The sequence below is a fragment of the Panulirus ornatus genome, chromosome 30 (genome assembly GCF_036320965.1).
Source record: "Panulirus ornatus isolate Po-2019 chromosome 30, ASM3632096v1, whole genome shotgun sequence".
In the NCBI taxonomy this organism is placed as follows: domain Eukaryota; kingdom Metazoa; phylum Arthropoda; class Malacostraca; order Decapoda; family Palinuridae; genus Panulirus; species Panulirus ornatus.
In genome coordinates, this window is record NC_092253.1 from 8,077,501 (window position 1) to 8,091,208 (window position 13,708).

Genomic DNA, 13,708 nt, shown 5'->3' on the forward strand with positions numbered 1-13,708 from the left:
CGAGGGTAAGAGTGTCTTTGAGGAGGAAAAAAAATGGAGAAATCTGTGTTTAAGATTGTCTTTGAGGGGGGAAAAAAATGGAGAAATCTGTGCTTGAAAAGGATTTGTCTTTGAGGGGTAAAAAATGGGATAAATCTGTGCTTGATAACTTGAAAAGGATTTGAGTAGTTTGGCGAGAATTGAGGTCCACAAAAAGTAGACCTGCCGGTAGATGAAACACCAGAGTAGAGCGGAGAAGAATTTTCTGTTATCCTCGCACCGAGAAAATCCCAGAAGACCCTGCCATAGATGGGGACACACCCGAACCCGTGTGAATACTGAATGTGGGAGTAATGGCTGATGGCTCGAAAATAGTGTGATTTACCTCATCACACACACACACACACACACACACACTAAATCCTTCTGAATCGGCGTTCATTTTATTTTCCTGAAGTTAAGTGAAGTACTTCAATATTTCAGTAAGGCTAATGAAGTTTTGGTTCTCACAGACCTCGAAAATAGTGTGATTTACTCATCTTACACACACACACACACAAACACACCGATATTTCTCACATATAATTTCCTCATTCTCTTAACTCCTTCAAAATACTAAAGTTTATCGATCACTCTTCCCTCTCGTCTTTTATTGACGAACTTTCTCTCAGAAAGGTCAGGTTTCTGACGTGTCCACACACACACACTCCTTGCCAGCGGCTCCAGACTTGAATACGTGTTGGCCAAGAGTTTTCCAAATACATGAGACGCCCTTCATACGCACTCCCTTCTTTGTGCTCCAGTGGCTGGGGGTAGAATAGTAATAGGATTGATCGTAGTTCGTACACACTCCCTTCTCTGTGCTTAACTATTTAGGTAGTGCTAGGATTGATCGTAGTTCATACGCACTCCCTTCTCTGTGCTTCAGTGATTGGGTAGAATAGTGCTAGGATCGATCGTAGTTCATACGCACTCCTCTGTGCTTAACCAGTTTGGATAGAGCTAGGATTGATCGTAATGAACTGGCATCCACCTCCTCAAGTGTGCTCAAGTACACCTGTTTTTATCATAAGTTCGCCAAAAAAGAGAGATAAAGATGGAAAGAAAATATTTGTTTTTATTTACTTTGCTTTGTCGCTGTCTCCCGCGTTAGCGAGGTAGCGCAAGGAAACAGACGAAAGAATGTCCCAACCCACCCACATACACATGTATATACATACACGTCCACATACGCAAATATACATACCTATACATCTCAACGTATACATATATACACATGTACATAATTCATACTGTCTACCTTTATTTATTCCCATCGCCACCTCGCCACACATGGAATAACAACCCCCTCCCCCCCGCATGTGCGCGAAGTAGCGCTAGGAAAAGACAACAAAGGCCCCATTCGTTCACACTCAGTCTCTAGCTGTCATGCAATAATGCCCGAAACCACAGCTCCCTTTCCACATCCAGGCCCCACAGAACTTTCCATGGTTTACCCCAGACGCTTCACATGCCCTTCTTCTAAATAAGAATATATGGATTCAGTAAAGAATGAGAAATAACGGAAAATAACTAATTAGCAAAATACCATTTGAAAGTTGCTTGTGTCTTGTATATTTAGACTTCCATTCTACACTCAGGTTTATTATTTTTGCCAGTTGCTTCTGTCATTGATTTTGTTAAGGTTAGATGAAAAAAATGAAAAGTGCGTTCACCATGCCGAAAATAAGTACGTTGTAATATAGTTTTTAATGTGATATCTGGGTATTTCAAATTGTGCGGGGATGCTAATAATATCTTATATCATCTATGACCTTAATTTTATGTATTCGAGCCGGCAAACATGTAGGCTGGTTTACAATTCATTTATCGCCTGAACTAGTAGAAAGATCCCTAATGATCAGGGGGGCTTCATTACTGAACAATGAAAGTATGTAAAAGCTGGTTTTAGCTCAGGAAAAATAGCGAAAGATAGGAATACAATGTGCCTTTCTGAGGCGGTATGTTCTTGTGAAATTTAGTCATAAGACTTTATCGATCGATTGATACATAGTATGTGTAGAGGGATCAAATAACACTCCCAATTTCAATTTAAGTGATGCTACTGAGACAGTATGTACCTGACCCTCCCCAAAATTTAAATTGGGGATAGGGGTAAATGTCATAGACCATCTAAAAGTCCATCTTCCTTGTTCGCTAGCAATGTCTTGCGTCCGACATTTTGTTCGCGCGTCGTCGGTTCGCCCGGGTGATGGTCGCCAACTGTTCGCTGACGGGACAACACACACACCGTATCAACAGGGGTCGTCAACTCCTCGAGCAACAACTGAATTAAAGAGTTTTAGATCATCGCTTAGACTATCAGAAGAATATATACATTAATTATTGATCATGCCGTACGCCAACCAGCCCTCGTTGAATCTGATGGAACTGACGGAGGAGAACATAAAGTTCTCCATCGAGGATACAGATCTAAGGTAGAGATGGTCCTGGCTACCTCGGCCATGATGTTATAGATTGGTGAACTGGGTCATTGAGACACCAGTCCTTCCTGTGCTGTAAGGGTGTACCGTAAATTCAAAGAGAAGCTTGTAAAGGCCTTCAGGGGCAAAGTGCTTTTCACCCAAGCAGTTATTTTTCCGAGGGGAATTTGATAGTTGACCTTCACCTTGTTATTTCTGGCAGAAAGTGTATGAAATAGTATTAGGAGACAGAAGAATGTACATTCTTTGTATATGTGACGAGATGAGATAAAAGAATAATAATTCTACAGGAAATCATTATTTTAGAAATTGAGTAGGGTTATTGAAGCAGAGGAGAATGATGGGGTGAAAGTACACAGAACACATTAAGATACGTCATTGTCTAAACTAAATGTAAGAACATTGTAACCTAATCTAACTTCTCACCGGTCTATCGTAGTTAAACCCAATGAAACATAACTCAATTTTCAAATAAAAAAACAAACGTTAATTACCAAAAGCCTTTCTTACCAATAAAGACTTCGCTAATTCAGACGATACAACTCTGCAAGCATTTTCTGAACTTTCCTTTGTCATTTTCAACAGTTTTATGAACCCTTCCAATCTTCTCAGTAATACAAGAATGGTATTCAGAAATATTGAAAAAAGTTAGATAAAGACCCCAAGAGAGATTTAATAAACTATACAAAAGTAATAGCTATATTTCTTACAGGAAGAGGGTTTTACGTGTTGTCCCCATCTTTTATCTTTGTATGTGTGTCTTTACTTTTTACTTTACTTTGTCTTTACACACATGCATACAACCCTGCGTAAGCCATTATTCAATCAAATGATGATTTTCATTACCATTCATAAACTAATGATAGAGTGGCCTTAATACAACTTGTGATAAAACTGTGGTTGGTTATATGACTACCATATACATGTTTATCACCTTTTCATCCAGATGTCATGTACCTTCCTTCTTGGGGTGAAATTTCACAGCTGGTAACAAGCCTTCTGACTTGAATATACCTATAATATTAGATTATGTTAGGTTAGTGGTGATATGTTAGGTAGCATGATTGCAATGGACATGTGCAACTTAGTAACATAAGACACATATCAAAAGATGGTATAAAAACATTTCTTGTGGTATATTTATGCATTTTAAGGCTTAATTGGCTCATGCCTACTTGGTGCCAGTGAGTGTGTGTTGCAGGTCTTTACATAAAGTGAAGAACAGCAAATTTGAGTTGTAATTAGAATGTTTGGTGTGAGTGGAAGACCTCCTGTGACATGGGCAAATAGGGTGGAGGAATACTGGAGGGAGGCATGCAAGGACATGGATAAATGAAGATTCTTTTGCCATGGCCACCCATTGATAGGAGTTCCCGTAGGGAACAGGAATTGGAGATGTAGATTGATAGATAGATGGATAGATAACTGTTGATGTGAGATTTTAGAGCATCCATAATTGTTATCATGAAGAGAATAAGACATAGTGGAAAGTGAAAAATATTAGATGGCATTGCATGTTTGTTTAATCACAACCAAATTTGTTTACAGCAAGTTAGATGAGATTTGTAGTAGATCCTGTTGGACTTTTTGAATTTCTTATCTACCTATATTTTCATTTGATTCTCATTCTGGTTACAGTGTGGCCAACAGCATACGGCGAATCTTGATGGCTGAAACACCTACTATAGCAATTGACTGGGTGCAGCTAGAAGAAAATTCTACTGTCCTTAGTGATGAGTTCATTGCTCATCGCATTGGTCTCATTCCTTTCACATCAGATGAACGTATTGAACAGATGCAGTACTCTAGGGTTTGTATACAAATGTAGATATCTTTGTGTCCTTTATTATTGGAGTTTGATATGCTGTATCTTTACTGTAACAGATTTACATTATTTTTTGGCTTGTTACTGTAAAACTGCTTGTCCACAATTATTGTTTTATACTAATTTTGAAGTGATAGACAACTTCATTTGTATCAGAGTTTTCTGCCTACCATAGAATCATGAGCTACATAGCATGTAACGTGTTGTGCGTCTCACATTCTTAGAGAGATTTTGCTTGTTACATATTTTTTATTATTTAGGAAACCAATAAACTTTTAAGGTATGGTACCTACTGTACTACACTGTTTGGAAAACAGCATAGAATTTATTCATTCTGACAGATGGTAGTTTATTGTACTTTGATTCGGTTACATATAATGTAAATTCCATTAATATGAGGTATAGGAGGCTGATTTTTAAAGGAAATATTGCAAACTTTACAGGACTGCTCATGCACAGACTATTGTCCAGAATGTTCAGTAGAGTTCACATTAGATGTCAAGTGCCAAGATGACCACACACGCCAGATTAGCACTGCTGATTTGAAGTCTTCAGATGCTCGGGTTATTCCTGTCACTTCTCGACACCGTGAGGATGAGGCTAGCGAGTATGGAGAATCTGATGGTGAGTATGTGAAGATAATGAAACTATGTTTTGGAGTATTGATGGTAGTCTTACTTATGATTGTTAAATTTTCCTTTTTATAAACCAAATGCTTATTTCCTGTGATTTTTATTACATGTGCTGAGTGACCCATGAAAAGTATATGATTGGTATTTTTACCATTGCACAACTTATCATTTATTTATAGCTTTATTTGCCCACCAATTTTGATAATTTTTGTGATTTATACCATTCAATGTATGATTAGGTATCCTAATAAAACTCTGACTTCTCTCATGATATATTTTGTGACATGATAAATTAGTACCCAAATTTGTGATTTATTGACCATTTTTGGTAGAAACCAAATGATACATCTGTATTCGAAACTGCCTCTTATAAACATTAAGCATTTCATGATTAGTTTTCTCGTATTCAGAGTTTACATTATCATACCATATTCCTTAGCATGATAATGCTATCTTCTCAGTACACTCTTTGAAGTCTTGTATCTTGTTTACAATGACTCATTGATCTTTGGTGTTTGTTTCACTTTCTGTCACTTTCTCCTTGGGCTTTTATACAGTTAGAATCAGTAAAACAGTAGGATGAAAAGACTGAGAAGATATGCACAAGAACTTGAATATTAGTTAGAAATGGAAAAAAGAAAATCTGAAGGAAGTGGTTGGGAGTGATTAACCACATATCGGATATTCTCTACAAAGGCCCATCTGGTTGATTTATAGAAAGTGAATCCTCTTTGTCATTCATATCACATACTTTTTCCAGTCCATAAATGTCACATATTAGTCTCAAACAAAAATATATGAGCTCTGCAATAAACTTATTCATTTTACAATCAGGAGAAATAAGAACATGCATAGAGCGAATATTTTACTGAAAGCATGGTGATGAAAAATTCCACTTGCAATTGGTAGCCACAAGTGAAAGGACAGCTTCGACAAGGCTGAACCTGTATTGTCGAGGAACTTGTGCCACAGGAGCGGACCAGACTTTTTTCCTACATGAGTACAACCTTGAAGCTGCAGGAGCCCCATAAAAGGGATCCAAGGGTTACATAATGAAAATGATAGTGAAATCACTGAGTTGAATATCTAGAAGAACTATGACAGACATTAATAGTATACCTAGTTTAGTGGAATGTACTTGATATGAGTGTTAAACATTCATCCAGTGCTATTAACAGAATCAAGTGTAACACTTGATTTTGGCAGAGGTGTTTATGTAAAAGTGATTTATAATGATTTTTCTCAGTGTGAAATTTGTCTTGCAAGTTTAGAATTGCAGTCCTTTAAGTTTATATCAGACTTCTTAGACTTAGTTGGCTGTTTTAATCAGTACTTTGCCTTTATGTATATTATGAGTGAATTATCTCCTCGCTTTTCAGACATTCTTATTGTAAAGCTTCGTAAAGGTCAGGCATTGAGACTACGGGCTTATGCAGTCAAGGGCTTTGGAAAGGAGCATGCCAAATGGAATCCAACAAGCAGTGTGGCCTTTGAGTATGATCCAGACAATTCTCTTAGGCACACGCTTCTCCCAAAGCCAGAAGAATGGCCAAAGAGTGAATACTCAACATTAGACGAAAATACTCGTATGTAAATTTCCGTTGTTTATTAACTTACATTTATGTAATGAAACAGTGTTATATATCAGGTTACAGTTAATATTTGATGTATATGAAGCTTCAGCTGTGTCATGGCTCTGAATACATTCTGTATTCTTTTGTAAATAGGTATTTCATTCTTTGTTGAACATAAAAATGATTGTTTTAGCATTATTCATGGTTAAGTCCTGAAGACATTATTTACAGAAAAATTAAGGCCTGTTATTGAAAATTCTTAGCCTTTATACGTTTCTCTTGTGTTTAGTCAGTCTTTCCTTTGAAAGGTCATGAAACTTTTCTCTCCCTTCATACTTTTCGTGCAGCTGAGGCTTCCTTTGACTCAAGTGGCAAACCAAACAAGTATTACTTCAATGTTGAGGCCTCAGGGGCCCTCAAACCAGAAAACATAGTACTTATGGGCATTGCAGTTTTAAAAAAGAAGCTGTCAGATATTCAGAACCAGCTCACCATGGAAGCTCAGACTGATGCATTAGCAATCAACTGAATGATAATAAGGTTCTAGCTTGGTTTTGCAGATTGATTGTGGTTGATGCTTAATCGTTGGCAGATGTAACGGATCCATAGAATGGCCTTGTTCCTCAGGCCTTTGTGCAAAATGGATACAATTAGAATGTAAATGCATGGATTTTAAACCTTAGACTGATTAGAATTTGAAGACATTAATGTATAACTGCATAGAAGTGGGCTGGCACTCTATAGATGTGGGATGTAATGTTGTCCCAAGTATAGATCTTGCAGCTTGCTAACATGCACAGTATGTTGTAAGTTAGTTGCTCCCAGTCAAGCTTACTAGGATCCCTGACCAAGATATTCCCACTGCACTGTGGGAAGTGTAATGAAAGCTGTGTTTTCCTAGTAACAAAATTAGCCCATTAACAATACTATTAAGCATGAACCTGTTATTTTTTATTGGTTTGTGTGACTGACCCATATTTTCTTTTTGATATGAATATGGATCAAAAGCTCATCTGCAAGTGTAAATGACTGGATTACTCATGCAATGGTACCGAAGGTTTTCTATTTCAGAAAAATTCATCATTGAAGTGACTTTAAAATTGTGTTATGGTGTTGGTGGCAGCTAGATTGAATGTTAGCAAATGGGGACCATTTTTCATCTGATCCTAGTGCTTCCTTGCTAAAAGGGGTAAATGGCAAACAAGTATGAAAGAAATATTGGTGGCAGTAGACCATCTGAGGGTTATTGAGATGTTGTGTACCTTTAATTAAGTATTCCTGCAGATGAAATATCATGGTAAAAACTACTTTTGCAGTGAGTCATGTTATTCCTAGTTGGTAATTTTACAGTAATCTTTTCTTATTTACTATATTTAATATACAGAGTGGTTCATGAAAAGCCATTGACAGACATGATAAGCTTTGCACCACTTTCTCTAATCACACTTTTGTAAGATAGAAAATATTTCCATTCCTTCCTGTTACCTTGCCATTGCATTTTTCTCCACATTTTCCATCTCATTTTGGTCATGTCTGTATATGATTGTATTAATTTTAGAGAATGTGTTGTTCCAAGTAGGTCTGTCTTCAGAGCCTGTGCCACAGTGATGATATTGTTATTGCTTAGCTAGGAACAGATTACAGTAAGTTCTAGGTAGTTTTCCTCGACTGTTGGACCTTCTGAACTGACAGTCAATTATACTGAACAAAAAGGCACAAAATGTTGCTTATAAGATTCCCTGTGAGTTTTGCCTTTGCTTGGCTAAAACGTCCTCCATAGCTTATTGTTACCTTTCATTTTCACACTTCTGGTAGAGTCAACAGGTTTAAGAATAAGGCTACATCACAGCAGGTTGCTAGTACAAATTATAGGAGCAAGGTCTGAAGACTACAGGAGCCCTGTGAAAGGGATTTGGTTGGTTGCAAATTTTGCAGTATACTAGTTATAGTCCTGATCCCTACCAGGTATTGTAGATATTTGTAAATCACCCTTATTATGCTCTTAACGCTTAAATGATGGCCAACATTGTATAACATTTTAGCTTTTTCCACATTACCTGTACTATCACCCTTGTAAGAGCTTGTCCATCAACCTTTCAGGTCATGCATACAGTAACCCCACGCAAAATATATAGACTTTGGATGATCTTAATAATGAGGAGGAAGATTCATCATCATGCATATCATTGAGTTAGAAAAGTGAAGGAGAAGCACAAGAAAGAATTATGAAGGGAAAAGTGTCTTGGAGGAAAATTTTAGAGAGTAAGAAAAATAGAGGCTAGTAGAGAATACTGTCACACACTTTTCCACCAATTACATGAATTTGATTAGATATCTCATGTGCCTATACTCCATGAATGACAAAAGTAGTATTTGTAGAGGATTCCATAGTTCGGTGTACTCTGTCTACGTGCAGTACATTCATGTTATTCACTGCAAGTGCTGTGACTATATAAGAATTGAGAGCAGATTATGATGTATAACAAACAAACAAGACCTCCATGTGTAACCCATTTATCTTAAGCTGTCAGACATGTCGGCCTTATCCTTATCCTTTTGAGAGTAGATTATGATGCATTACAAACAAACAGGATCTCCATATCCTTCCCTTGTATCTCAAGATGAGGAAGGATTGCTCAAAAAATCCCAGCTACACCCCCTCCTGCCACTTGGTTTTACTGTGTAATGAAATATTTCTAAATATTTCATGCCATTTACCACCAGCGCTTTGGCTTTGTAGGAAATGAGTAGTGTAATTTCAGATTTAGAAGAAAGAAACAAGACGTCCAAGTGTAACCCATTTATCTCAAGCTGTCAGACATGTCAGCCTTATCCTTTTTCTTGCTTACTCAGCACAGTCATTGAGAGCTGATCAGGATGTTCTTAGATGGTTCATACACATAAAGAGGATGAAACAAGGGGTTTTAACCAAGAGAATCTCCATATTAGAAGTGGAAGGAGGGAGACATTAGAAAATAAATGGAAGGATGGAGGGAAGGAGACTTGACAGGGACTGAACATTCAGGAGAGTGAGAGGTGTATCATTATTGTATATGGAAGGTACCTTGCTGACAGCTGGGTGAACCAGGGCATATGAAATGGTCAAGGTAAGCCATGAAAGAGATTGTGAGGCTTAACTTTGTGTGGTAGGCTCATGTTTCAGAGGACTGCATATGATAGCTAGAGCATGGATATGTGCAAATGGGGCCACTGTTCTATTCCTGATGCAACCCTGCTTAAAAAAGGAGCAAATGTTTAAGAAATGATTTTTTTTTCATTGTTCATATCTTCCTATGCCTTAGTAAGTTACAATCAGGAACATAAACATTGGCCTTATTTGTGCACATCGACTCTCTAGCTGTTGCGTTAAGAAACATGAAGTTGTTTGTGCAAGAAATTCTTTTTTTTTTACATATATGTACACTGTAGCTTCTTATGCCGTAGCAAAGTACCATCAGAAACAGAAGACCATTGGTCTCCTTTGTACATATTCAGTCTTTAGCTGTCATGTATAACAAACCAAAAAGAGAGTTCGTTACCCACAGCCAAGCCTCACAGACTGTTCCCTGGTTTACCCTTACTGAATTGTATTCCCTGGTTTAGCCCATTGACTAGACATCATCCCCATATACAACATCATTCCAATTCTGTCCCATGCATGCCCTTCACTCTCTTGAATGTTTAGACCCTAATTACCTAAAGCTTCTTTCACTTTATCCTTCTATCTCCTTGGTTTTCTCTTCCCCTTTCTCCTTGGACATCTAACACATAGAACCTTTTTGTTAGCCTTTCCTTGATCAACCTTTCCATATGTCTAAGTCAGTGCAGTACACCCAAATCATCCCTTTCAAACAGGCTGTACTTACAACTACACTCCTCATTGTCTTGCTTTTATTCACATTTAACCTCACCAATCTCCTTTCACACAGTCTCTTATTAAGTTTCTTTCTCAACTCTGTGAGCAGAGTTGTGTTGTCTGCAAACTGCAAAAGACTCGCCTCCCAATTACCTCCACCCCTCTCTTACATTTACATCCCTCACTACCATGTCCATGAATAACTTAACCACATTGGTGATATCACACATCCTTGATGCAAACCAGCCTTCACTTGGAACCACTTCCCTCTTCCCTTCGTACTCACATATATACCTTACTGTCATGATAAAAGCTCCTCTGCATTTATAATGTTTTCTCCTTTACTATGTATATTCGTTATACTCTCCACAAGTCATCTGTGTATAGTATTGCTACCATTTTTCTTTGTGATCTTATAACTGATTAATTCTGAAAGTACAGTCTTTCATCTGCTCCCTTGCGCTACCTCACAAACATGGGAGATGGCGATTAAGTATGATAAATAGAATGAAATAAATACATTAAGAAGTAGATTGGAAAAGTATGCCAGATAAGAAAGATAAATCCCTTTTGTATCATTTTTCTCTATTTCTTTTACAGCCCAGACTGAATTTGACCCATCAGGCAAAGCCAACAAGTTTTACTTTAATGCTGAAAGTTCAGGAGCACTCAAGCCAGAGAATATCATCTTGATGGGGATTGCGGCCCTGAAGAAGAAACTGTCAGACTTACAAAACCAGCTGAGCATGGAAGCTCAGTCTGATGCTCTTGCCATTAACTAATTAGTCCAGCTTTCACCTTCCTCAGTGTCATTACTTATTCTTTTCTAATTCTTTACAGTGCCTACAGGTTTTAACCACACAGGCACATGAAGCATTCAAATGGCTGAGAAATTATGGATGTCTTTACTCTAATTTATATTTGTTACAAATAGAAATTTAATCCTTGCACTACTTAAGGAAAAGCAGATATTTATGGGGAAATATGTAATCATTGATGTTACCATATTTCACATGTAAATGGTTACACCATGAGTGAAAAATCGCTTTAAGTGAGGTTGCGTAATCTTCAATATGCTATGGAAAGCACAGTCTCATGGAGGATCTTTTCACTTCCAAGGTGTCCATCATTTCCATACTCTGACCTGGAGTGCATTTTCAAAGCTGCATTACCCCCATAATAGTTTTGGTACTGTTTAGTTGAATTAGATTATGTAATCAATGTAATTAGTTTAGGAAACTTTGTGGTGCCCAGTTTTAAGAATTCCATCCAATTTTTAGACTATAAATTTTGAAACTGAATTTGTTTATCTCTTATTATCATCCACTTTTCAGTTTGACTGGATTGAATAGCTTCATACAAGTACCACTTCTTCACTATCACATGTCAACCTATGCTCATTATGTTAATGAAACATGAACATTCACACTCATAAAGTGCATCTTAGTTTTTCACTTTGCACACAAGGTTTGTTCATCAGATGAGACCATGGTCTCCATTTATACCACTTCCATACACAGATTTCCTATTGATCTTTCTGTTTCTTTGTTGCCTATTCCCTCCAGGAACTCCAGTGAAGGAAGTGGCCACAACAAAAGAGTTTCCACTTATCCCTGCTCTTACATGCCTCCATTGCATACACCATCCCAAGCATTCTTCCACCATTTCTCTCCCTCTAGTACTCCTCCACTTTATTTTCCCATGTCATAGATGGTCTTCCCTTGTTGCAAACCTGTTTAATTGTACTATCATGAACTCTCCCTGTAAACTTCCCCTCTTGCATTCTTTTCACCTGCCCAAACCCCCTCAGAATACATATTACATTTCACCTACTCTAACCCCCCCCCCCCCCCCAGTTCATTCCCAGCCATACCAAATCTCTCTCTTACATCCCCTTATTCTTTCTTTATTCCATCTATTCATGCAACATGCTTCTCTCATTTAACTCTTGCCATGTCCATGTTTTGGCTGCATAGTTCAGGGTTGGGAGGACTATGCTATCCCTTTATTCTGTTCAGGGACCAAGTGAATTTTCTACCCAGTACTGCTATCTCCTTTATCTCTCCTTCCATATCACCAAACTTACACAAGACAGTTTTTTCCAATATCTATAACAGTTTAGTACACTTTTTCTCACTCTGTAGGGCTTTGCGAAATCTATGCTTTCACTCTGATTCCTTTCAAATACCATTACTCTACTTTTTTTCACGTTATCATGAATTGCATACGCTTAAACACCGTAAAACACAGTTACAGCCCTCTGCAACTCCTCTCTCAGCAAAGGCATCCACAAACAGGTATGTCACTAGCCACCATGCCTTACCACCACAGTCCATCTCTTCACCCCTTTGCTCTAGATTTTTATTATTCTAAGTTTTATAAGTTATTAGTACATAATAAAGCTGTCTTGAATTTATATCATTTTTTTACACATACAACAGTGAGGAACCATTTGGAATGGAATGGAATTACAGTATTGACCTATTACTGTTTTTCCTCCTCTGAATAGCTGTAGACTATCAAACTGATGGCCTTGGCATGCCCTTTATGTACCAGCTGAACACATTTCTCATCAAAAAGGAACAATGGTGAATGGCACCACATTTCATTTGTTTTCCATGTACCTATTAACCATCCCAGTTCAATTGCTGCATCCTGTTTTACTAACTTTTATGGAGACCTGTGTTTATCAATGCTGTGAAATTAGTAAGATATTTCAAACTTTAAGATTGTTTTGTACATACAGGTGACTTTTGGGATTTCTTGAGTTTTTAATTGGTTTCAAAACTAGCAGTTTTATTAAGTGAAAGGAAGTGTGAGCCTACCTTGTGAGTAGAACCTTTCATGTACCTAAGTGATTTCTCACAGGAGTGATGAGTATTATATGAAAATCTATTAGCATTAATAAAAAATGTGTCCCTTGACCAGTAGCATTAAAAAAGCATTTGTAAGTTGCGTCAATTTTGTTACATATCAACTTTGTGTATTGGGGAGGAGGTTTTTCTTTGTGATAATCAATAGAGGAGTTCACAATAGATTTTAATGTTGGAAGGATTGGAATGTTTTTTACAACTTTATTGTACTAATATGCCAGCGTATAGATATCTATGTTTAGTTCGCCACTCTTTTGCCAATTTTTTTTTGTCATACTTGTGTTGATTGCTCTGTACTGAATCAGTCATAAGGTTTAACTAAACAAGATGTTAAGGGAGGCTTTGTCAGTACTTCATCACACACACTGGATAAGGTTGAAATTATGGAAATAATTTGTGTGTTCACCACCCAACATCAAATTCAATACCACTTGGCTCCCAGTAAGAAGTCTGATGCATCAAAGAAGGTCCTCCAAGGATTCCTTA

The 13,708-nt window shown here is 37.5% G+C and overlaps 1 protein-coding gene across 3 annotated transcripts in view; it reads left to right on the forward strand.

The window, feature by feature from the left end:
* Polr2C (RNA polymerase III subunit RpII33) overlaps positions 1-12,765 on the forward strand; it is a 20,723-nt gene extending 7,958 nt beyond the window's left edge. Inside the window, exons 1-6 of one of the 3 annotated variants that reach the window (XM_071679682.1) lie at positions 2,241-2,456; positions 4,101-4,272; positions 4,731-4,911; positions 6,299-6,505; positions 6,841-7,033; positions 10,950-12,765. In XM_071679682.1, the coding sequence (XP_071535783.1) occupies positions 2,371-2,456; positions 4,101-4,272; positions 4,731-4,911; positions 6,299-6,505; positions 6,841-7,022 (828 nt within the window). In that variant the 5' untranslated portion in view covers positions 2,241-2,370 and the 3' untranslated portion in view covers positions 7,023-7,033; positions 10,950-12,765. Of the gene's footprint in view, positions 1-2,240; positions 2,457-4,100; positions 4,273-4,730; positions 4,912-6,298; positions 6,506-6,840; positions 7,034-10,949 lie in introns of those variants that run through there. The other 2 variants (XM_071679681.1, XM_071679683.1) reach the window with 2 other exon arrangements.
* The last annotated feature ends 943 nt before the right edge of the window (positions 12,766-13,708 follow it).